This window comes from Hippocampus zosterae, chromosome 1 (assembly GCF_025434085.1).
Source record: "Hippocampus zosterae strain Florida chromosome 1, ASM2543408v3, whole genome shotgun sequence".
In the NCBI taxonomy this organism is placed as follows: Eukaryota; Metazoa; Chordata; class Actinopteri; order Syngnathiformes; family Syngnathidae; genus Hippocampus; species Hippocampus zosterae.
Genome location: NC_067451.1, coordinates 28239894 through 28264138, shown reverse-complemented (window position 1 = coordinate 28264138; position 24245 = coordinate 28239894). Strand labels below are relative to the sequence as shown.

The 24245-nt window shown below is 42.4% G+C and overlaps 2 protein-coding genes across 8 annotated transcripts in view; one reads left to right on the top strand and one right to left on the bottom strand.

The window, feature by feature from the left end:
* The first annotated feature begins 257 nt into the window (after positions 1-257).
* tnip1 (TNFAIP3 interacting protein 1) lies at positions 258-23474 on the top strand. Of its 7 annotated transcripts, none has more exons than XM_052074295.1 (18): positions 258-422; positions 9257-9437; positions 10996-11139; positions 11236-11321; positions 11429-11488; positions 13779-13988; positions 15385-15479; positions 16269-16467; positions 16713-16805; positions 16905-16970; positions 18068-18199; positions 18277-18405; positions 19215-19337; positions 19428-19553; positions 19627-19710; positions 20029-20244; positions 20501-20588; positions 23037-23474. In XM_052074295.1, exons 1-18 carry the CDS (start codon positions 393-395, stop codon positions 23042-23044), a joined length of 2070 nt encoding a protein of 689 aa, XP_051930255.1. In that variant the 5' UTR covers positions 258-392; the 3' UTR covers positions 23045-23474. The 7 variants fall into 7 exon arrangements, with proteins under 7 accessions (XP_051930255.1, XP_051930264.1, XP_051930240.1 ...); XM_052074304.1 differs by lacking the exon at positions 23037-23474 and adding an exon at positions 20762-22161 and having other exon boundaries at positions 20119-20244; XM_052074280.1 differs by lacking the exon at positions 23037-23474 and adding an exon at positions 20762-22161.
* The window catches only part of gpx3 (glutathione peroxidase 3), a 133048-nt gene continuing 132181 nt past the window's right edge, over positions 23379-24245 (bottom strand). Inside the window, exon 6 of the mRNA XM_052076365.1 lies at positions 23379-23854. Coding sequence (XP_051932325.1) covers positions 23633-23854 — 222 coding nt within the window. The 3' untranslated portion in view covers positions 23379-23632. The remainder of the gene's footprint in view (positions 23855-24245) is intronic.

Genomic DNA, 24245 nt, shown 5'->3' with positions numbered 1-24245 from the left:
AAGCTAGAGTGACTTGAATTGCCTCATTTGCTTTTTATAAATTCCCACCCATTCTATGTTAATCTTGACATGAGTACAAGAGATTTTATTAAAATGTTTGGCAACCTGCATTATCTTTTTGCGGGGCACAAATCGGCCAATATTTTTAGCATGGCCGTTTCTGTTGATGTACTTAAGACCCTCGGGTACGACACACAATTTAAAACCAAATATTTGTTTATTTCCAGTATGTGTTTAGTCACTCCCCAAAGGAGGAACACAAAGTTGGAGACACAATCGGTTCTGTTCACACTGAGCCTACTTTGTCAGGCCATTTCGCTTGGTTATAGGAATTCCCCACATTTCACTGTGAAATTGCTTCCGTCCCATTCACCAGTTTCCTTAAAAAGTGCATGCCTCTCAGACACAAGCCAAATGAGTGGGTGAGTTGTTTATTTAATTTAAATATTTAATATTTTGAAACGTTCGAGCATGTTTTCTCCTAAATGTCCGTTATCTATATTGTTTTGTGTTATCTTCGGGGTTCTTCACCCACACGGCAAGAACTCGCATCCTGTTGAATTAGCGCTATTCTTTCACGCATACGCTAGTACAGTATGTTAAGTAAATATCATACTACCTTTTATTGTGCTTCATTAGAAAGCTCACAATTAATTTGTATTTTTTTTTAATAGATTATTTCAAAATCATCTTCCAAAGCCTCACACACATATATATATTCCTTTGCCCCAAACTTCAGGGCAACATTCTGCTGAAATGTTTGAGGCTTTGGACGACGCGCAATATATATATATATATATATATATATATATATATATATATATATATATATATATATATATATATATATATATATATATATATATATATATATATATATATATATTGCGCGTCGTCCCGCGTCGTCCCGCACGCGGTCTGTCCTTCCGTCTGTCCCTTTTCAAAACGTACCTACTTCACCGCACCGCTGCGCGCCGTCACTAAGCCGCTCAGGCAGTGGCTCACTACGATCGCGCGGGCATCTTAGCGAAAAAATGTTGTCTACCCACAAGCATTGCAATGAAATTGTTAGTTATTTAGTAGAGCTAAACATCTCTTTATTTTCGCGATAAGCAATGAAGATGAACAAAAAGTTGAACCAAGCAACAACACTTTTGTGGGCCGAAGGCCCACCTTACCAGCCTTCCGCAGGAACTAGCTGATGAGCCGCCCGCAGGGCGGCGAACCAGCTAGTGTGTGTGTGTGTGTGTGTGTGTGTGTGTGTGTGTGTGTGTGTGTATATATATATATATATATATATATATATATATATATATGTCTATTTTGAAATGTCAATAATTTACTGCTTCGCTTAACCACTATTCACTAATTTAACACATCTCTTCAATCACTTCAATTTTGTTGACTCTGTTTCACATCATTTTAGGGGGAACATTGTCTTCGGCTCCACAACTTTGGTGTACTCATAACCCCTTCTGTAACGGAGAAGACATTGTTTATCATAGGATCCATTATCAGGGTTTCATGACATAAAATTGATACACACAGTATACATAACAAGAAGCGCACATAAGGGGTGCAGCAGTTCACATGAGCAATGCATTTTGCACGCCACCACAAGACGGAATCCGTAAGCCAGCCTCAGTTCAAAATCAAGCCAGTTGCAACGATTGCTTCCGAAGACCAACATTCAATATACGTTTCCCACGAAAAATGGGGGGAAATCCATCCATCCATCCATCCATCCATCCATCCATCCATCCATCCATGATACCAAAAAAATGATAAAACCCCAATATAGTGAAAAATATTTAAATCAAAATTAAAGAAAAAAGGAATGTGTAGATATGTAAAATTGTAAATCTGCGGGTACAGAACGCTAAATGTGAGGGTCAACGGTAGTTTTACATTGTAATATCATCAGTCACTATTAGATGGCAGACCTATATTACATCAGAAGGCCTGAAATTTCTGGGTGACATTGGAATAAAGTGTAAGTCAATATGAGGTGGCTTGCCTCTGTGGTAGAATTTTAGAAATAGAAATAGATTGTCTCTCAAATCTGAATTTGTGGATTCAACCCCTGGCCCTTGTAATCATGTCGAAGTGTCCTTGAGCAAGATACTGAACCCCCAATCTCTCCGGATGCCGCATCATCAGTAGGTGAATGAGGACTCAATGTTCAAGCACTTTGAGTGGCTTGTTGGTGAAAAATCACTATACAAGTTAACCACCGCAAAAATAGTAACTCAATAACATTTGAATTTTGAGTTGATTTGTTTGAAAAAAAAAATCCACAACATTAGTTCTTGCATCTAATGTTGGTATGCCGTTCAGCAGTTTGATGCCATCCTTGAATTGTATTTTTTATGCAAGACAACCCTTTGCGCTGAGAAAACAAAAAATCACAGTTCGTGGTTATGTTGTTGTTTACTTCAAAACTTTGTTCTCGTGTTAGCATAGCGGATCTTTTATACATGCATCGAAGATCTCTATTCAGAGGGCCATGAAAAACAGAACTAACTGAACACATCTTAAGAGCACTTATGCACGTACATTATTTTTTCAGATCAAAGTGTCATTTTTGTCATGTATCTGGTTAGGAGTTGGGTGGTCCTAAAAGGTCCCCAAGTAGCGCTGATTGAGTCGCTGAATAGATAAATTAGAAGCTACACACCAGTTAGTTACTAATTGATTTTTTTGAACTTAAGTCATTTTTAAGTCTACTTTTTTATACTTTTGTATGGGTGATATTCAAAATTTCTTACTTTATTCCATTTTTTTGGCCACTCTGCCCACATCTGATAATCATACAGTCTAGTGCTTTACATGGATGTATATGGCGCCTGCCTCTCCGTGAGCCGTCACCTTACCCTGGTGGAGGGGTTTGTGTGTCCCAATGACCCTAGGAGCTAAGTTGTCTGGGGCTTTATGCCCCTGGCAGGGTCACCCATGGCAAACAGGTCCTAGGTGAGGGACCAGACAAAGCACGGCTCACAAAGCCCCTTATGGAAAACAAAATCGATGGTACTCAGTTTCCCTTGCCCGGACGCGGGTCACCGGGGCCCCCCTCTGGAGCCAGGCCTGCAGGTGGGGCTCCTTGGCGAGCGCCTGGTGGCCGGGCCTACACCCATGGGGCCCGGCCGGGCTCAGCCCGAAGAGGCAACGTGGGTCCCCCTTCTCATGGTCTCACCACCTGTGGGAGGGGTCAAAGGGGTCGGGTGCTATGCGAGCTGGGCGACAGCCAAAGGCGGGGACCCTGGCGGTCCGATCCTCGGCTGCAGAAGCTAGCTCTTGGGACATGGAATGTCACCTCTCTGGCAGGGAAGGAGCCTGAACTGGTGTGTGAGGCAGAGAAGTTCCGATTGGATATAGTCGGACTTGCCTCCACACACAGCCTAGGTTCTGGTACCAGTCCTCTCGAGAGGGGTTGGACTCTCTTTCACTCTGGAGTTGCTCACGGTGAAAGGCGCAGAGCAGGTGTGGGCATACTTATTGCCCCCCGACTCAGTGCCTGTACATTGGGGTTCACTCCGGTGGACGAGAGGGTTGCATCCCTCCGCCTGCGGGTGGGGGGACGGGTCCTGACTGTTGTTTGTGCATATGCACCAAACAGCAGCTCAGCATACCCACCCTTTTTGGAGTCCTTGGAGGGTGTGCTGGAGAGTACTCCTGCTGGGGACTCCCTTGTTCTACTGGGGGACTTCAATGCTCACGTGGGCAATGACAGTGAGACCTGGAGGGGCGTGATTGGGAGGAACGGCCCCCCCGATCAGAACTCGAGTGGTGTTTTGTTATTGGACTTCTGTGCTCGTCACGGACTGTCCATAACGAACACCTTGTTCAAACATAAGGGTGTCCACATGTGCACTTGGCACCAGGACACCCTAGGCCGTAGTTCGATGATCGACCTTGTGGTCGTGTCATCGGATTTGCGGGCGCATGTTCTGGACACTCGGGTGAAGAGAGGGGCGGAGCTGTCAACTGATCACCACCTGGTGGTGAGTAGGCTCCGATGGTGGGGGAAGATGCCGGTCCGTCCTGGCAGACCCAAACGTATTGTGAGGGTTTGTTGGGAGCGTCTGGCGGAATCCCCTGTCAGAAGGAGTTTCAACTCCCACCTCCGACAGAGCTTTTCCCATGTTCCGGGGGAGACAGGGGACATTGAGTCCGAGTGGACCATGTTCCGTGCCTCTATTGTTGAGACGGCCAATCTGAGTTGTGGCCGTAAGGTGGTTGGTGCCTGTCATGGCGGCAACCCTCGTACTCGCTGGTGGACACCAGCAGTAAGGGATGCCGTCAAGCTGAAGAAGGAGTCCTATCGAGCCTTTATGGCCTGTGGGACCCCAGAGGCAGCTGACGGGTATCGACTGGCCAAGCGGAACGCAGCTTTGGTGGTCGCCGAGGCAAAAACCCGAGCATGGGAAGAGTTCGGTGAGGCCATGGAAGCCGACTTCCGGACGGCTTCGAGGAAATTCTGGTCCACCATCCGACGTCTCAGGAGGGGAAAGCAGTGCACCACTAACACTGTGTACAGTTGGGATGGGGCGCTGCTGACTTCGACTCGGGATGTTGTGAACCGGTGGGCAGAGTACTTCGAAGACCTCCTCAACTCCACCAACACGCCTTCCTTGGAGGAAGCAGAGCCCGGGGACTCTGAGGTAGGCTCTCCTATGTCTGTGGTTGAAGTCACCGATGTGGTTAAAAAGCTCTTCGGTGGCAAGGCCCCAGGGGTGGATGAGATCCGCCCGGAGTTCCTCAAGGTTTCTGGATGTTGTGGGGCTGTCCTGGTTGACACGCCTCTGCAACATCGCATGGTCAACAGGGAGAGTGCCTCTGGATTGGCAGACCGGGGTGGTAGTCCCTCTTTTTAAAAAGGGGGACCGGAGGGTGTGTTCCAACTACAGAGGGATCACACTCCTCAGCCTCCCTGGTAAGGTCTATTCAGGGGTGCTGGAGAGGAGGGTCCGTCAGGAAGTCGAGCCTCAGATTGAGGAGGAGCAGTGTGGTTTTCGTCCCGGCCGTGGAACAGTGGACCAGCTCTACACCCTTAGCAGGGTCCTTGAGGGTATGTGGGAATTCGCCCAACCAGTCTACATGTGTTTTGTGGACTTGGAGAAGGCGTTTGACCGTGTCCCTCGGGGAATTCTGTGGGGGGTGCTTCGTGGGTATGGGGTACCGAACCCCCTGATACGGGCTGTTCGGTCACTATACCACCGATGTCAGAGTTTGGTTCGCATTGCCGGCAGTAAGTCGGAATCGTTTCCAGTGGGGGTGGGACTCCGCCAAGGCTGCCCTTTGTCGCCGATTCTGTTCATAACCTTTATGGACAGAATTTCTAGGCGCAGCCGAAGCGTTGAGGGGGTCCGTTTTGGGGGCCTCAGTATTACATCCCTGCTTTTTGCAGATGATGTGGTGCTGTTGGCTCCTTCAAACGGGGCTCTCCAACTCTCACTGGAGCGTTTCGCAGCCGAGTGTGAAGCGGTTGGGATGAAAATCAGCACCTCCAAATCTGAAACCATGGTCCTCAGTCGGAAAAGGGTGGAGTGCCCCCTCCGTGTCGGGGGGGGAGATCTTGCCCCAAGTGGAGGAGTTTAAGTATCTTGGGGTCCTGTTCACAAGTGAGGGCAGGAGGGAGCGAGAGATCGACAGGCGGATCGGTGCAGCACCTGCTGTGATGCGGACGTTGTATCGGTCTGTCGTGGTGAAGAAGGAGCTGAGCCAAAGGGTGAAGCTCTCAATTTACCGGTCGATCTACGTTCCAACCCTCATCTATGGTCACGAGCTATGGGTCGTGACCGAAAGAACGAGATCCCGGATAGAAGCGGCCGAAATGAGTTTTCTGCGCAGGGTGTCCGGGCTCTCCCTTAGAGATAATGTGAGAAGCTCGGTCATCCGTGAGGGGCTCCGAGTCGAGCCGCTTCTCCTCCACATCGAGAGGAGCCAGATGAGGCTGTTGCCCCCTCGACCCGACCATAAGCGGTAGAAGATGGATGGATATATGGCGTCTGTTATGACATGCTGTAAATCTCCGCCAAAAGTGAATGAATGCCTTTATATTTTTCTATACACTACGAAAAGGCTGAAAGCTAGTTTTTCTTTTCAAATACATTCATCTTCCGTACCGCTTGATCCTCACTAGGGTCGCGGGGGGTGCTGGAGCCCATCCCAGCCGTCTCCGGGCAGTAGGCGGGGGACACCCTGAATCGGTTGCCAGCCAATCGCAGGGCACACAGAGACGAACAACCATCCACGCTCACACTCACACCTAGGGTTCAATCAGCCTGCTATGCATATTTTTGGAATGTGGGAGGAAACCGGAGCGCCTTTTCAAATACAGAACACACAAAATAAAATAATACTAAGAGACTAATCAAAAAGCTCCACTACCATCATTTTTCATTGAATGTGTACATTTTGCTGATATCATACTGTAAGAGTAATAGTGTGTAATGTATTGCTGATATACATTTCACTAATATTTTGCAAGTTCAATTTCTCTGTGACAAATGCATGGATCCTAATCATGATTTTTGCACTGATTTACAGACACCTACCTATTTTCTTATCAGTCATAACAGCGGTGCTTACCTTTTAACCATCAAAAGGTATTACCGGTAGTCTAAAAATACAGGATCAACGGACTTCCAAAAGATGCTCATCATTTCAAATGTCATATGTTGTCTGAATAGGGCAGCCCGGTGGTCGACTGGTTAGTGTGTCAGCCTCACAGTGCAGAGGTGCAGGGTTTCATTCCAGTTCCGGCCTTCCTGTGTGGAGTTTGTATTTTCTCCCTGTGTCTGCGTGGGTTTTCTCCGGGTACTCCCACATTCCCAAAACATGCGTGGTAGGTTTATGGAACACTCTAAATTGTGCCTCGGTATGAGTGTGAGCATAGATGGTTGTTCGTCTATGTGTGCCCTGCGATTGGCTGCCAACCAGTTCAGGGTGTACTCCGACTACTGCTCGAAGACAGCTGGGATAGGCTCCAGCATATCCCTCGACCCTTGTGAGGATAAGCGGATCAGAAATGGATGGATGGATGTCACCTGAGTTTGCATTATTCCAATCTATCTTGCCTCCTCAACGTGTATGCCAATTTTTCTTTTGAGGATAAGCAGGCTCAGACTCAACTTGCAACAAAATGAAAAATGGCTTGTGTTATGATAACTTCAATGTAATTACCTTGTGGGACTTAACTTTAATCTATGCTGTGCATGTTCACTTGTTCAGGTGTGATTTGAACTTCCATTGAAATGGGAATTTGGGCAATTGACTGGAGACGAAGCCAAAGATTTCCCCCATAAGATGTCACGGAAGATATCAAAGGGTCATGACTACCCGGACAGTAGTCAGGAAGCAGATGAAATAGATATACTCACAATTCTATGGCATTTCACGTAACAGGAAGTATGAAATCACTATTTCATATGCCTCCATATACTTTATATCTTTATATCAGATGACAAATGCTGTACTGCTGACCTGGCCTGATTGTGATTGCACTTCTAGTTCAGTGCAAATGCTTGATACAACCAAAGAAGCCCCCACCACGGAGCCCTTCATCCTGCAAATCTATTTTAAGCAAGGGGAAAAACGGAGTCCCTTGCTAGGGAAAAAAAATGACAGCGAGGTGTCTAGGCCGCTGACAGATGACAAATGCTTCCACCAGCAACATTTTGTAAAATGCCCACCTCTGTTAAAACTACATTCCAGCCTGCATATTCACAGTTCGGCACCCACTTATTCATCCACTCACATTTTCCCATTTTACCCTGGTCATTCCGATCCACATTTATGTGTGTATGCATATATGTATGCATGTATTTGAAGTTGCCCATTTCTGCTCTGAAGATAACGTACTAGAGTTCAAAACAACAGCATAACACCATTCAATAAACATTTAAGTAGAACATTTTATTTATAAGATTTTTGGCTCAATTTAAGGAATGCAGTCGTTTGTAATCGTGAAGCAGTACAGTATTTACAATCGAAAGCTAGTTGGCTCCTCCTTTCTGGGCACTGATTGGCCGCTTCGACTGTCAGTCACTGTTGTTTACATCAAACGTTGCAAGGTGGAATTTCCCGTGTTACGGCAGAGAGCAACAGACCACTTCCGCAGTCGATGTCTAGGCACAGAGACGAGAGGCCGCCGCTAGCGGAAAGGTACACATGTATATATGTCAAAGGACACCGCTTTGTTTGTTGCTTTGTCAGGTATCCCTACGCTTTCTGACGAACGGAGTGCTTGGGCAAAAGAGTGTGTGTTGAGGGGTTTAAAAACAAAAGGAGAGCTATCTGTTTACTGTCTCCCATTGTTATCAAGCGTTAGCTGGCTGATAGCTAAATGTTGCTAGTCATTTGCATGACAACAGCAAAAACTAAGAATAGCCTTCTTGAACAAGCAACGTCTCTATCACTTTGTTATTTTGCGCCGGGACTCTTTGGTATAGGCTCTTTTGGAGCTATTCGTATGATATACAAGTAGGTCTTTTTATAGTCGACATCATTTGCCGTGAATGATGTAGTGATCCTTTGTATTAAGAAACAATGTTCGTACATTGCTTCCCATTGCATACTGTAAATTGTGCAACCAAGCTTACAAGTATATTTCTTGTTAACAGTGAGGGAGATAACAATACTGCTACTAATGCGTTTAAAGTCACTCCTGTTGCAATGAACAAAATGTGTGTGCATTGTTTTTCATTGTGATCAAACATGACCGTCACACAGAAAAAAGTGAATTAATCTATGTGTGTATTTTATGCCAAAGGAATAGAGAAACTTTGTTTTGTTAAGTCTTTTTATTCAGCTCTATTTTGGACCGACAATACAATGAGATTGAATTGGATAAACTGTATTGTCAAATGTACTGTGTGTGTCATTGTATTGTAACATACAGCACAGATGAAATTTCTACCCTCTCAACATAAAACAGGAGCCGCTGTGGGTGTCCGCGCCGCGATCAAAAGAAAAGTTAACAAAACAAAAAGACAAAATAATACAAAACAACACATGAGACACAGACAATCGTGCACTCTTAACCACTTTCCTGCACACACTTTGTTGTCTGAAGCAGTTATAGATGATAGAGAGCGAATCAAGGTGTCCTTTTCACCAGTGGATCAAAGACGTCATGCTGACATGTGCACACGTCTGCTACAAGCTTAGCTTGAAAGCAACAAGAAGCTGTAGCTGTAGAGATACAAGACAATGAGTTATAATTTAAAACACTTCTTTATCTATCTCTCTTCAGGTTGGAGGATCATGTTTAGCAAGTGAACAAATGATGGAAGGAAAGGGCCCGTACCGCATCTACGATCCGGGTGGGAGTGATGTCAAGTCCAGGGATGAGGCTGCAGGAGGAAGCAGCTATCGACAGCTCCTGGAGGAGAACAGCATGCTGAGAGAGAGGATGAAGGGTCTTAAGAGCCTTGGTAAGCTTCTATGAGGGTCCGCGATGGATGTCTGCTGCTCATTGATGCCTGATGTACTAGAAAGGGGCATTCAAATTAATTTTAAGATTTACTTTGGTCAAGTCAAGTCAACAGTATTTATAGAGCACTTTCAAACCATCGCTGCATACAAAGTGCTGTACATGGAGCGATTGTGCCTTACAAACGTCAAGACAGCAATCAGTCAGTGCTATAAGGGATATAATTAGTGCATTTTTAACAACAGATTGAAGTTATTTCTTATCTAGTTTAAAATGTGACTTTGCTGACAAAATTAGCCTTATCACTTTTGCATTACTTAAGCTGTTTTGGCAACACACTGTGGGTAGGCCTGGATTGTTTGTTTACTCTCTGAAGTTAGTGTGCTTTTTTTGTTGTTGTTGGATTAATGTATCGTGGCAGAAAGATTGAAGTTCATTGAGACACCTTGTCAGAGCAATCAAATCAATCATTAAAATGTATATTGTCATTAAACAACAGCATTTTATTGATAAGAAAATTGTACAGGGAACCAGGTTATTATAGTTACCAAAATAACTCAAATTAATATTGATAAAACATTGTGCCAATGAAAATAAAATGACTGACTGAAACTACATTTAACATTTATAAAACTAAATAATACTATAAACATAGTAAAAAAAAGTCCTTAGTTTTTGTCTTTGACGGTTAATACCTTTGATGACTTTTCAGATATAAGATATCCTTTATTTATTTGTCCCACAATGGGGAAATTTACAGCCTCCAGCAGCAAGAATGTATGTAGAAAGAAGAGAAGAAAAAAAAAAACAACAACAAACATCTTTCAATTAAATACAATATGAACACAAATGGATAAATCGCAGTACTATTTACAATTTACCTTCACATCGTTTAATTATTATTATGATTGTTATTTTTTATTCATCAGCCTGACAGCATATAGGGTTTCTTTTAAATGTATTTACTTCAGTATTACTGTATGGCTGCACAGAAGGAAAGTCAAAACAGTCGTATGGGAATTGTAATTTACTTTCCTATGTTACACAAAACTTTGTGGTCCTTTCTTTTTTTTATCATCTTGCACTCAACAAAGACTCTATAAAAAAGTGAATACTAAAGCTAGAAAGACTACATTAAAACAAATTTTAAAAAAAGAGATAAAAACGAGCAAACCATCTCTAAAAACAAATTAAAACTAGCAGAATTTTAAGAACAAAAGTTAAAACAAAATAAAAATGAAACAAGAAAAAAAAGATAACTCTGGTTGGGAATTGACAATTGTCAAAATGCATGAAATCGGACTCGCACGATGATTGGTGTCAGAAAAGATTCTCTCATGTTCAAATGATGCGAATACAGGAGTGACTGACATGCAGCACATAAAAACAAAAAAATGTAGTAAAACCTGAACACAGGTAGTTTTTGATCACAATGCCTGTGACTCATTTTAGGAGTGTTACTTAATCTTCAAAGTATCGTATTCTTGTTGCTGGCATCGACATACTTCCAAGCTTGCTGAAACTGTACTTTGTTCAACTAAGCAGCCATCTATCTGCAGGCGACTTACTTGAAGAATCTCAATTAGAAGCGTCGAGGCTTCGTCAGCGCGTGGAGGAACTTGTGAGAGACAACGAGGCCCTCAAGTCCTCCAGCTTTGCTGCCAGTCTGTGCGCTGGTGTACACACTCAGACAGAAACGCAAAGTAGGTGTCATTTATTTTCATATTTGTGGGTGACAATGGCTATATTTACACAGCGATGGTGTTGATGCTCCCCCCCCCCCCCCCCCCCACGCTAAGGTAAAACTTGTTTGCATCCCACTGCTGAGCCGAAAGAAGCAGATGCAAGCTGTTTAGCAAGGGCCATGCAGGCCAACAGACTTAACGTGAGTGTGAACTTTGTTGTGACGTTGCAACGTTACATTTCGACTGGTGGAACTTTTATTGATGGGGGTGTTGGCTGGTGTTACCTAACGCGACGGCTTTTTTACAGGACACCTTATCTGAGTTCGAAGCGGTCAATATGGAAAGGAGGACGTCGGATGCCTTGACTGTATGTACCAATCTTACTTTGACACTTATAACTTGAGCTTCCATTTTAGAAGTAGAATTTAAAACTTGTCACAGTTTTATGCCTCTGATAAAGGTGTCGTCTACTTCAGGCTATACGTACACACTTTTCGAAATAGCCATTTTCCCAACAATAGAAACATGTCCTGGTGAAGTAACCCAGTAATTCATTCAATACTGGCGGATATAGCCTGAGTCAACCAGGGAAAGTCCAGGATTATTACTGACTGGAATCACACATGATTCAGTCACATGTTGCATCCTAAGGAATGTAGTCATTAGATACTCGACCAGAATACTATAATAATAATAATACATCACATTTGTAAGCGCCTTTCACAACACTCAAGGACACTGTACAGTCAAGACCAACAGTAAAACACAGATAAAATAATAAATAAAGAAAGAAAGATTTAAGGCGGGTAGGCAAGTCAGAATAGGTGGGTTTTGAGCTGGGTTTTGAATAAGGAAAGAGAGTCAATATTACGAATGTTGGGTGGAAGTGAGTTCCAGAGTTTGGGGGCAGAGCGACTGAAGGCTCTGCACCCCATTGTACTGAGACGGGCATAGGGTAGAAAAAGGTGGAGGGAGGATGAGGACCTGAGTGTGCGAGAGGGAATGGAGATTTGAAGAAGATCTGACAGATAGGTGGGCGCAAGGTTATGGATGGCTTTGAATGTATAGAGAAGTATTTTGAAGTTGATTCTAAGTTTGACAGGAAGCCAGTGGAGCTGTCGGAGGATGGTGGTGATATGATGGAAGAAGGGGGTTCTCTTGATGATCCGGGCTGCTGAATTCTGAACAAGTTGAAGTTTATGGAGGAATTTTTGATGGACACCGAAGAGGAGTGAGTTGCAGTAGTCAATACGGGAAGTGACGAGACTGTGAACAAGGATAGCGATAGTGTGCGGAGTGAGTGAGGGACGCAGGCGGTTTATATTGCGAAGGTGGAAATGAGCGGACCGGGTAATGTTATTGATGTGGGAGTGAAAGGATAGTGAACTGTCAAGGATGACACCCAGACCTGGGGGGAAGGAGATATAGTGGCATTATCAATTGTGAGGGAGAAACTGTCGGATTTGTTTAGAGTGGATTTGGTACCGACGAGTAGGAGTTCAGTTTTATTGCTGTTTAGCTTGAGGAAATTGTGGGCGAACCAAGATTTGATTTCTGAGAGACAGTGAGAGAGGGACGAGGGTGGGAGAGAAGCGTCGGGTTTGCTGGAGAGATAGAGCTGGGTGTCATCCGCAAAGCAGTGAAAGTGTAAGCCAAATTTGCGGAAAATGTTTCCGAGTGGAAGGAGGTAGACAATGAAGAGGAGCGGACCGAGGACAGAACCCTGGGGAACACCAGAAGAAACGGGGAGGGATTGTGAAGTAAAAGAATCAAGTTGAATGAACTGAGAGCGGCCAGTGAGATATGAGTGGAACCAATGTAGAGGGGTGTTGGTGATGCCTATGGTAGAGAGTCTATTGAGGAGGATGGGGTGAGAGATTGTGTCGAAGGCTGCACTCAGGTTAAGGAGGATGAGGATGGAGATAAGGCCAGAGTCTGCTGCCATGAGAAGATCGTTTGTGATTTTTATGAGGACTGTTTCAGTACTGTGACGGGGAAGGAAGCCGGACTGGAATTGTTCATAAAGACTATTGTCGATGAGGTGGGAGTGGAGCTGAGAGGCGACAGTTTTCTTCAGAATTTTCGAGATGAAGGGAAGATGGGAAATGGGGCGTAGGTTATTGAAGTTATTGGGATCTGAACCAGGTTTTTTCAGGATTGGGGCGACAGCTGCAGTTTTGAAGAGCACAGGAACAATTCCAGTCGACAGAGAGGAATGGATAATGGCTGAGATGAAGGGAAGCAGAGAGGGTAGGCAGGATTTGACCAGAACTGTGGGGAGGGGATCGAGCTGACATAAGGAAGTCTTGGATTTAATGATGAGGTCTGAAATTAATGAGAGGTGGGGGAGTTCAAAAGAAAAGAACTATTGAATGTCAATGTGGTCATATTATAAAATAACTCAGACTACCACATGTGACCTGTGTATTTGCGGTTAGATTGCTAGTCACTATCTCCGGTCAGCTTCCATTATTGTTTTTGTTTGTTTTTTTTCTTCTCTCCCGCAGCTAGCTCAACTGGTTTGACAGAAATTTTAGCACGATGATTCCTACAGCCTGATTCCTTTTTTTTTTTAATGCATATTATATATACTGAATCAGCTTGAAAGAGAAGTTTGATCGACTGACTTTTAACCGGGTGGGTGTGCTTAATTTCAGGCCCGGTCTGCAATAAGAGTCATCCCTCTCTTGCCTCAGGAGAACGTCGAGCTGGCCAGCCAACTGAAGAAATTGGAGAGCTCCTTCAGCATATTTGCAGAAGAGTCCAATCCAAACCAGCTGTTAGCTCACCTGGGTCGAATGGCTGTGGAGTTTCACCATCTTTCCTCGAAGGTCCAAAAGAATGAACTGAGGACATCCCTCCTACAGGTATGTGACCAGTTTGAATTGGGAGAAGTAGCATAAATACAGATGTTTCTTTGTGTGAGAGATACAAATTTGCATGCAAACTGAGCACCACAATTAAGCTTCTAGAATAAATTTATGGCTCATTTGGGTCGCATGCGTTTTTACAATTCCCACTGCAAACATTTGATTGGTTTGGAAATACTGATCTAAATGGCACCAACATGAGAAGAGTTGATCTGACAGTTTTCTGTTTTCTAAGGTAGAAATGACAGTAGAGCCACAATAAAAGACAGGATGTCGTCTGTTTGTAAGGGGCGTGGAGTTAAATAGTCAACATTCAAACAAATTGCTCCCTACATGCAAAGCCCTAGGGGGGCATTTTTGCATGGTATTTTTTGGGGTGGGGCTATGATGACTGTGACATTTTAACCAGCCTTGCCGTCCTCTGTAGATTTTTCTTTCTTTGGCATTTTGGCTAAAGACTAGGGCTGAACGGTTTTGAAAAATACTCAGAAATTCAATAAAATTGGTATTATAGGTTAATCGTAGGATAAGCTCAAATAAAAGCAAACCGACCATGAATTAATATGAAAGACAGTGTATTTTCCTACTTCAGTTAGAGTTGTTCCTTAAACATTTTCTGTGTTTTAAGCACTGAATGCGGCAACTACACAAAATTCTACCAAACATAAACAAAAGTCATTAAGTCATAAATCACAATTCCAAAAATATTGTTAACTAAACTGTGGCTTTATCACCTTAACTTTTTAATGTTTCATGAAACAGAGATGGGTAAACACGTAGACTGCATTTCATAAGCACTGAACTAGACACAAGATAAATAAAATGAAATACTGTATACATGCCGTATATATAGAAAAAAAATAAAGCCGACCGACCAAAATGAAACAAATTTCCCAAATCTCAACATGTGCAATTTGAAAATTCTTTTCTACTACATTGCAATGTTAGTTTGAATTTGAAACCCGTAACTATTCAGCCCTACACAGGAATACTGGTGAATACTTTTTCAGACAGATGATCTTAACATTTCGATCGGCTGATTACCGGTACATATTTGTGTTTTTTGTGTCAAAATTCATACTGCGAATTTTTTTCCAGTAGTTCATACTGCAGTTCTAAACAGAGTAGGCTCATATGACATGATTTTGTTGTTGTTGTTATTGCACAATGGATTTTGCTAGTTGTGTATGCAAATTAGAGAGGGGAAAAAAACTATTTCCACGTCACATAGGAAGGCTTGTGTATGCACTCGTATTTACTTCATAAGACTGGGTGGCATTTCTTCATTCTGTTCCCACACTCGTTCACTGAATGAGCAACCTCTTATAGTGTTGGCAGCTAGATGACAGACAGAATATATTTACAATTAATTCAACCAACATTTTTTGTGCAGACTCTATGTGAACAGCTCAGAGAGGAGAACAATGAGCTGCGGAAGAAAATGGAAGAGGATCATCATATCAGGAATCGAGACTTGGAACAGCTGAGGTAATATTTTTATTTATCTCCCCCCCGCTGCTTTGGCGCTTGGTAATTTTCTTTCCAACAATGATCTTAACTCATCTTCATTTTAGCAATCACTGATTAGTAGATTAGTCATAGTATTTTTTTTCATACTATAATTTTTATGTCTACTTTTATCTTGTAGCACTTTGAGATTGTTCATGCACGATAACATGCGTCTTCATAAATAAGATAAGATGTATTATTATGTTAAATTGATCTTCAACTTTTCGATAGTCAATTAATAAAACGTGAGTATATACACTGACCAGTTACATTAGCACGACCTGCGCAATGTAATCTGTAATGCAAGCTCTATATGGAGACTTCTGCATTTAAAAAAAGTAATCCTATTTATTTTGAAGAGACACACTTGGAAGGGTGTTTATTTGACAATCTGTTTATTCTTGTGATAGTAATTAACAGTGGTGTTGAACTGCCCAACATCATTTAGGCCCTTCTTGACAGTTCTGCTTTCTTGAGCTTTACTAAACTCTAGGAACACGTATGAAACTTTCAATTATAATCAAACAAACACGTTATCCTTTGAGAAGAAAATAATCGTAAGTCAGTTGTGTGATCAGTACCAGATATCTTTGTGCTACTTGCCAGTTGCACATGCTTTCACTTTTGCCGGGGAATATTGTTGATTGAATGTCGTTACGCCTTTTGGAAATGGTAAGGTATTACCCAAATAATTATATCCTAAACTTGGACCAGGGCCTTGTTTGTAGGTCCTGTTCAATAAAATGTTCATTGTACTGGTGCTTTCAGGCAGGAAAATCAGAAACTGAAGGAACTTGTGACAGGTGGCGCAGCAGTGGCGTCAACGTCAGCAGCAGCTACAGTGTCATCGTCATCATCGTCATCTGTGGCAGCATCTGACACTGAAGCTCCCGACACCAAAGATGAGACGGTTAAAGAAGAATGTGCCACGGTGAGACCGAAGATAGAAGCCTCTACACCTCAGAAGGTAGCTACAATGAAATGATCAAGCTGTCATGTTTTTTCCCCATCAATATTGTCACACATATATGGACAATATTTTACAAACTTAGGTTATCAGTACTCTTTTGTTGCTTGCATACTGACAGAATTAATGAATAATATACATCTATGGCATGCAGAGAAACCTCAAACTAATAAGTGCATGACAAAAAAAGCATCCCACTGTGGGGTGTACTGTATGTAATGAAGCAATGTTCTGTGTGCCCCCAGAGTGGAAAAGCTGCCGAAAAAAGTCCAAACAAACCTTGTGACGTCGAGGTTTATGAAAAGAAGATCAAGCTCCTCGAGAAGCAAAGAAAAGATGCAAGTCTTTTCCTCTTGTTGAGACCAGTCCTACTATTGGATCGTATATTCAATGAGTTTCCTATATGCTCATTTGTTTTGCGTCATGTTTCTGCACAGGTACTGGAGGTGAATAAGCAGTGGGACATTCAGTGGAATTCAATGAAGTCACAGTTTGAACAGAAGGTGCAGTAATGACTAAGACTGCCATGAGGGCGAAAGGAAACATTACTGTGCCCTTCTGGTTGTTACAGCACGTCAATTTTCATTTTACCACAGTCAAAGTAGTAACTCGGTAAAATTCACATTTATGCCCTCTTGTTTTTGTTTTTTTTAAGGACATTTGGTTTTGTAGCCTTACACAGCTGGTGTAAACTACAACAGTCAAAATATTATTTAGAAAACTATCCATTTATTTACCGTTGTCTTACAAGGTAAGAAAACATTTATTTGTCTCTCAATGGAGAAATTCCCAATTTACAGATGCAAAATTATGAAAGGGAGAAGTAGAAAGAAGTATATAAATAAATATATCTGTTAAAATATAAATATAAGCACATTAAAAATAAAATAAACATTGTGTATGACTTTTTTTTTAGTGCCAGCTGTAAAATAGATTAGCAACATCAGCTTGCCTACAATATTTTTTTTATATCCTTGGGATTGTGTCAATGTATTAATTGTTAATGAAAGTTATTAGACTTGCAATATGTAGAATTCAAATAAATTAAGGGCACCTAGCTTTTAAATGACAGATTGCATTGTAACAGCTGTTTGCTGTGCGCTGTAGAGTGGAAAAGACACACTCTTGCAATAGCTAACCTATCTGAGCATACTTACCACACGTGCTGTCGGTTAGAATTCCCCTTAACCACTGTTGTATCTGCTGACCTGCTGTTATGGTGCAATCGGGGCGGAGCAGACCCACACACACACACACACACACACACACAGACCAACAGATGCACATTCTGTAATCACACCCTCAATCACAAACAAACTTGTCACTTCTTTGTACATGAGCAAACCATGTTGTTCCATACCCATTTGCGTCAATAGCCATACTGTTATTTCACACACAAATACATGTGACTTAGCAGATGTCTTCGTTGCTGTGGTTTCATAGATAACAGGTTTGCCTGACTACCTAGCTCATGTTTACCTACGTAGAATAATACAGACTCCCTCAAAGGTGCAGCTAAGCATCAAGAATCTAGTATTTAATGGATATTAAGACAGTCCTTGATCCTCTCACAGGAAATGCTTTTAACTTAAACTTGCAGATCACTGACCTCAGGCAGAGGCTAGCCGATTCTCAGAAGACTGTGCTTGAACTGGAGGCGGAGCGAGAGCAGAGGCAGCGCGACTACGACAAGAAACTGCTCCTGGCAAAGTCTAAGATTGAAAATGTGCAGGTGAGCAGAATTGATCTCAAAATGGAAATTCAAGTTAAAGGACACCCGTTTTGAAAACGCTGGCGCTGTTGTTTCAGGGTGAGAAGGAGTGTCTCAACACGGAGACGACTGAGTTGAAGCAGAAAGTTCGCTACCTGCAGGACCAGTTGTTGCCTCTCAGCAAACAGCGGGAGTACCAGGAGAAGGAAATCCAACGTCTCAACAGGGTTGGTGAAAAGGGACATCAAATCGGTGGCCTGGGAGCTTTATCTTTCTTTTTTTGAGCAAATACAAACAATGAATGAATCTGTATTACGATAATATCAGATTTATTCTACGTAAATGTTTTGGTTTTAAAGCTTATGCTAAATTGAAGGCAAATGAACCATGAATTCATATGGGAGACTGGTTGTCGACTTCAATTAGAGTCAACTTACTAAACAGTTAGACTTGCAGTTGCAATCTTTTAATTAAGACAACTTGACAAATTCTACCTAACAAATGTAGCGCAAACATGGAAAGTCAGGAACAAATGTGTGGCTTTATCACGTCAACTTTTTTCATGCAACAATGATTATGTAAACATGTGGGCTAAACTTCTTAAGCAGCGGCCTTATTTAGGGACTAGAATAATAAATATAGAAAAAAATAATGGTTCAAGTCTTTTTTTTTTTTCAGAAAACATGAAAAACAACCTCATACTGATTAGGATATATTTTTTAATAGTTTCATTTCGAGAGTAGATTCTATCTGTTTAGCAAAGGATGTAGCCGATTTTAGCGTAGGTAGCCAGCATCCTAAGATTTGTACGGCAAAAACTATTTTTTGGTCAAAATATGACTGAGGCCATTATTTTGAGTGTGAACGTATGCATGTTCTGTATATAACAAATAAAGCCTTACAGCAGGCCGAAATGAAGCCCTTTTTTTGTTTTCCAAATAGCTCCCTTTGCGTTTCCGATGTGAATTTGAATTCGGTGAATTGTTCAACCCTAGTTTACATTTTACAAAAAAAAAAAACGTTCCTCTTTTTCCAGGCTTTAGAAGACGCCTTAAATTTACATCCCCCATCATCCTCCCAACAACAACCTGGCCAGGACGCTGCCAATCACCTGAAGAAGCAGGAACTACTCACCCAAATTGCTGTTCTAAAAGAACAGGTCAGACAAAAATTGCATTTCAAAATGAAATTTTGCTGCAGTCGTGCGTTCATCTCCTCATCAGTTCATCGTAATTTGGGTCTAAATCAGGTGAAAATTTTTGAAGAAGACTTCAGAAAAGAACGCAGTGACAGGGAGCGAATGAATGAGGAAAAAGAAGACCTGAGGCGGCAGGTGGAGCGACTCCAGATTCAGATTACGAATTTGACCAATCAGGTAAGTGACCTGATGAGCACATTGAGGATGAGAGTTGACCGCCTGAGTTGGTGCTTCCTTTGTTGTTTTCCAGCTGCATCAGGCGCAGAACGAGTGTCAGCGAGAACACACAGAGCGATGCAAGCTCGAAAGACTGCAGATGCAGCATCACAAGCAGGTAGCGTGTGAACGAAAGCCCGATTGCGAAAGTGTTTGCATGGGCGAGCTGATGCGGTATGTCAGGAGAGTTCCAAAACCCCAAATGCTCACTGCATGATTTTATGCTTACAAACTAGTGCCCAGTTGTGACCAGTCGGAAGTCACTCATCTTAAGTGTATGGGGTCGACACGAGAGCCTGACTCCACTTCTCATGTTTGTCAGTGCATCCGGTGGCTCAGCAGTTAGCCACGCCGTAACCGGGCCACGTCTGTGCTCGCTCAGTTTACCATCCATGCACTGATCAGGGATCACATGTGTACTTGTGATCCCTCGTAGGGCCAGCAGCAGGAAAGACGTACCTCAGACCCCACGTCGGGCTCAGTGAACGGCCCGCTGAGCCCCCCCTACTGTGGTCCCTTTGTGCAGGTGGGACCGCAGGGCCTTGAGGGCTGGCCCGTACACTTCCATCCCCGGATGCCCAATGCAGCAGGTGCCACGGCAGCAACCGCCACAGCTCCGCCCCCCATACGAGACTTCCAGCCTGTTACCCCGGTAAGGGTCCTCAAAGGTCCCTACATCTGTCTCACTGTCAGAACCAGGCTCTCTCCTCTGCCTCTATGTCAGGTGTTATGTCGGGAGAAACACGCGAATGACGGAATTAGGTCTTCTGCTTAATTAATACTGAGTGACGAGCTTCTGCAGACTTCTGTTATTACATCACAACAACAGAGACTTTGGGCTTGATGTTTGTGGTAAATCATTTCATATTGAGTCGCTTGAATGATGATGATGCCATTGTGTCTTCTAGGGTTTTCCGTGGCAGTCCTCGTCATTTCTACAGCCCAGAGGACCCAGAGCAGTGGGGGAAAGTTCACGACCAGTGCCAGATAATACAGGTAAAACAGTGGAGCAGGACTGCAACTAAATGAATTCAAAGCGCATCAACTTCACAAACGTAAATGAATTAAGATTCAGTTGTGGGTTTGGTCTGTAACTTGTCAGAAAATGGACAAACATGTTGATCATTGTTTTCAAAGTAAAAGTTTGATTTCTTATGTCTACCTTGCAGACCAGTCCACAGCGGCGGCAGCAGGAGGAGCAGGAGCAGGAGGGGGAGGATTTGGAAAAAGGGAGCGTCAGAATATAGATCCCGGAAAGCACTAAACTGTCACCGGATAATGGAACTTGGGTTGTAGCATGAAATCAGTTAGTTTTGCTTTGAAAAGGTGTGATTTGATCTATAATTTTCCTACTGAACTGTAGATATCCTATTGTAATGTTGTTTATACTTGCGTTTTATAAGGCTATTTGTGGAATACTTCGCTTTTCTGAATATAAACACGAACAATTTCGATTTTTTTTTTTTAATCATGAATTGAGATCTTTTGTTAAACAAACTTAACACTCCTTTTTTTCCAGAAAATCGAACTTTTTATGTTGTAATCTGCAACGACTCGATTGAGCAACTTGTATGGTTACAGCAAGCCTATTCTCATTCCAACAATGGATGACAACGTGGGTGAATTCAATCACTGAATTGACAAAGTAAATGTTAATTGACCGGAGAAGACTTCCGCATTACATTGATGTGATAGAAACGTCCTGTATGTGTAACTGGTCAAAATGTGGTTGTTGCATACAAATGTTTGGGGGGGGCAGGGGTGTTGAGGGGATTTTGACGTGTCATACCAAAAACATATTTGTGATCGATAATTTATTTATAACCTGCTGTTTTGATAGTTGCATTGACTCGGTGTGAATCATTGTCTTTCAGTAATACTGCTTAATGTTGTGAGTGTATTCCCGATATATTGTAGCTCTTGACATTTGTGTCAGACGCAACACATACCCAAGCCTTTCTTTTCACCATGATGATGGACCTAATCTCATTAAACAACACTTCTGTGACTTTATTTGACCATCTATGTCACTACCTTGTTATCTCGTGCATTTTTTTTTATTATCCCTGTGTCGTACCCAACAGTTAAGCAGCCTTCTAATAGCTGTTAACTTACTAATTCATTAGTACCGATACAGTTGCCAGAGAAGAGGAAGTCTGGGTTCATCTTTGAAACCCGTGCCTTGCTGTATGTAACACATATAGTCAGGAACCCTGGTGTAATGTGCAGGAGGCCACTTTAAATTTTTTTTTTCTGTCTCAAATTCACACCAATGTCTGAATCGAATATTCACTAGGATTTCTCGCGTATCAAACAGTATGAGGTAATTGGATGAAGGCCTTCAAAAACTGCACAAGATGAGATAGTTTCATTTTAACCGAGTTATTAGGTTACTATGAACCGAATCGATTGGTGGGAAGTGAAGGGAGACATGCACTTTTGAAATGGTATTCTTTGATTCATGGCAGTTGTGTTTCTTGGTTTGCGGCCTCTTATGTTTGCTGTAGGTAAAAGCACATGTGAGACCTTTTGTATTTGACTGGCTTAATAAATCTATTATAAATGTTTACATTGCTTGATGAATACTGCATTTTTTTCTCATTTTTCTGCCTTCAAGGGGTTACTGCACGTTTGCAGTAGCACTAACTGCTTGACAGATATATGCAAAGAATTTACAAGTTTATAGATCAGCTTTTGTGTCAGGTAAGGTCTTTAAAACAGTTTGGTTCAAATTTAGGATTCAGTTTCATTTCAGTGATCAAGGCCCTCTCTTTTTTTTCCCCTTCAAGTTTTGCTTAAATTCCTCTGAGCAACACACGTGGACATAAGTGACAATGTAGGCAAACTAAAATTGGGAGTCCACATCCCATGGGACATATACAGCCCACCGTGAGAAACAAAATAATTACTGTATTCCAAGACCAAGGTATTATAAACACTAACAAAATAACCCAAACTAAAACTGTCAACAATGAAATAAAAATGATTTGAAAAGCATGAAAACTACAGCTTAAATTTATAAAGTGAACAAAAACAAAATATAAAATATAGCCATAGTATCCTTTGTTTTTGTCATGTTCATACATGAGCTTTCGAGGTTCATTTAAAATACCTTTCTGTATCGCTGTATGTCCGTACATAACATGAAATGGTCATTTGAGAATTGTAGTTTCGTGTATTACGCTATCCCAAATGACTTTAAAAATCTTGCGCTCACCAAATATTTCATACATTAAAAAAAAACAAAAAAAAGCATTTTCCATCTATACATTTTCTAATGCGCTTATCCTCACGAGGGTTGCGGGCATGCTGGCGCCTATCCCAGGTGTCTCTGGACAGTAGGCAGGGTACACCCTGAACTGGTCGCCAGCCAATCACAGGCCTCGCATAAAAAACATACACACCGAGGGACAATTTATAGTGTTCCATTAACCTCCCATGCAGGTTTTTAGAATGTGGGAGGAATCTCGAGTTCCCGGAGAAAACTCAGCAGGCACGGGAAGGCCGGACCTAGAATCGAACCCTGCACCTCAGCACAGCGAGGCCGATGTGCTAACCAGTCGACCATGCCAGCCATGAAGTATTTTCAAAAAAATTTGAGAAGTTGAAATAACTAAATATGATGGAACATATCGTATAACCCTGGTATGGACTGAAAAGCCCATTACAGGGAAACATCCCCTGCCCATGTTACTGGTGCACTATTCATTTCAAGATAGAAACATGACATCATTCCCACACCCCTCACACATGATCTGCATTCCAGTCAAAGATTGCAAACAAGTGCACAGTTGCCATTAGTTTATTAGAAGTTGTTGACATCGAGGTTGTAAATGCCAGCAGGTTCCAGTTTGTGAAGATAACATGATGCTGTGAGATATAGCAAGACAGCTTGAATGCACGAAAAAGCTGGCCTTGAATCTCAGACTCCAAAGAGGCTCTACAGACACTGTTTTCAAACCTCTTCTTCATTTAGCATGCGACCTTCAAGTTAGAGGAAACGGCAAGATTTACATCAACTTTATGACATCTTGGACAATCTAGTTGAAAACCTCCTCTGTGTAACGCTGGAGTAGGTATTTACGTATACCAGCTCGCACCTCGGAAACACTGACAGCCGGGTGCCATCTCATCACGGGTTTTCCATCCGGGCCAACCAGGAACTTTTCAAAGTTCCACTTGATGTCGCTGACTTTCAACGGATCCCAGAAAAGCCTGTTGGTGGGGTTACCAAAGTTGTCTGAGACCGGAGGACAGGAGCTCTATTGAGAGGCCAGAGTACATACAGGTAGGTGAGGAATGAAGGCATTCTTTATTGACAAAAACAATTACCTCCATTTTGTTTTGGTTCTGAAGGAAATTCTGAGTCATCCACTTTTCAATTTAATGTGCCTGTAAATACTGACACAAATTGTTAACTGAACTCCTGTCATCTGTATACGTATGATAAACATCATTAGTCTTCTGAAGCATTTGACCCAATGGTAACATATACAGACTGAACAACGGGGGTCCAATAACTGACCCATGAGGCACCCCACATCATGGCCATTTGATCAGATTTGAAACTTCCAATCATCACAAAATAACTCCTTTCCTCCAAGTAGGACCTTCACCATTTTAGGACTGTTCCATTTAATCCCGTCATCAATG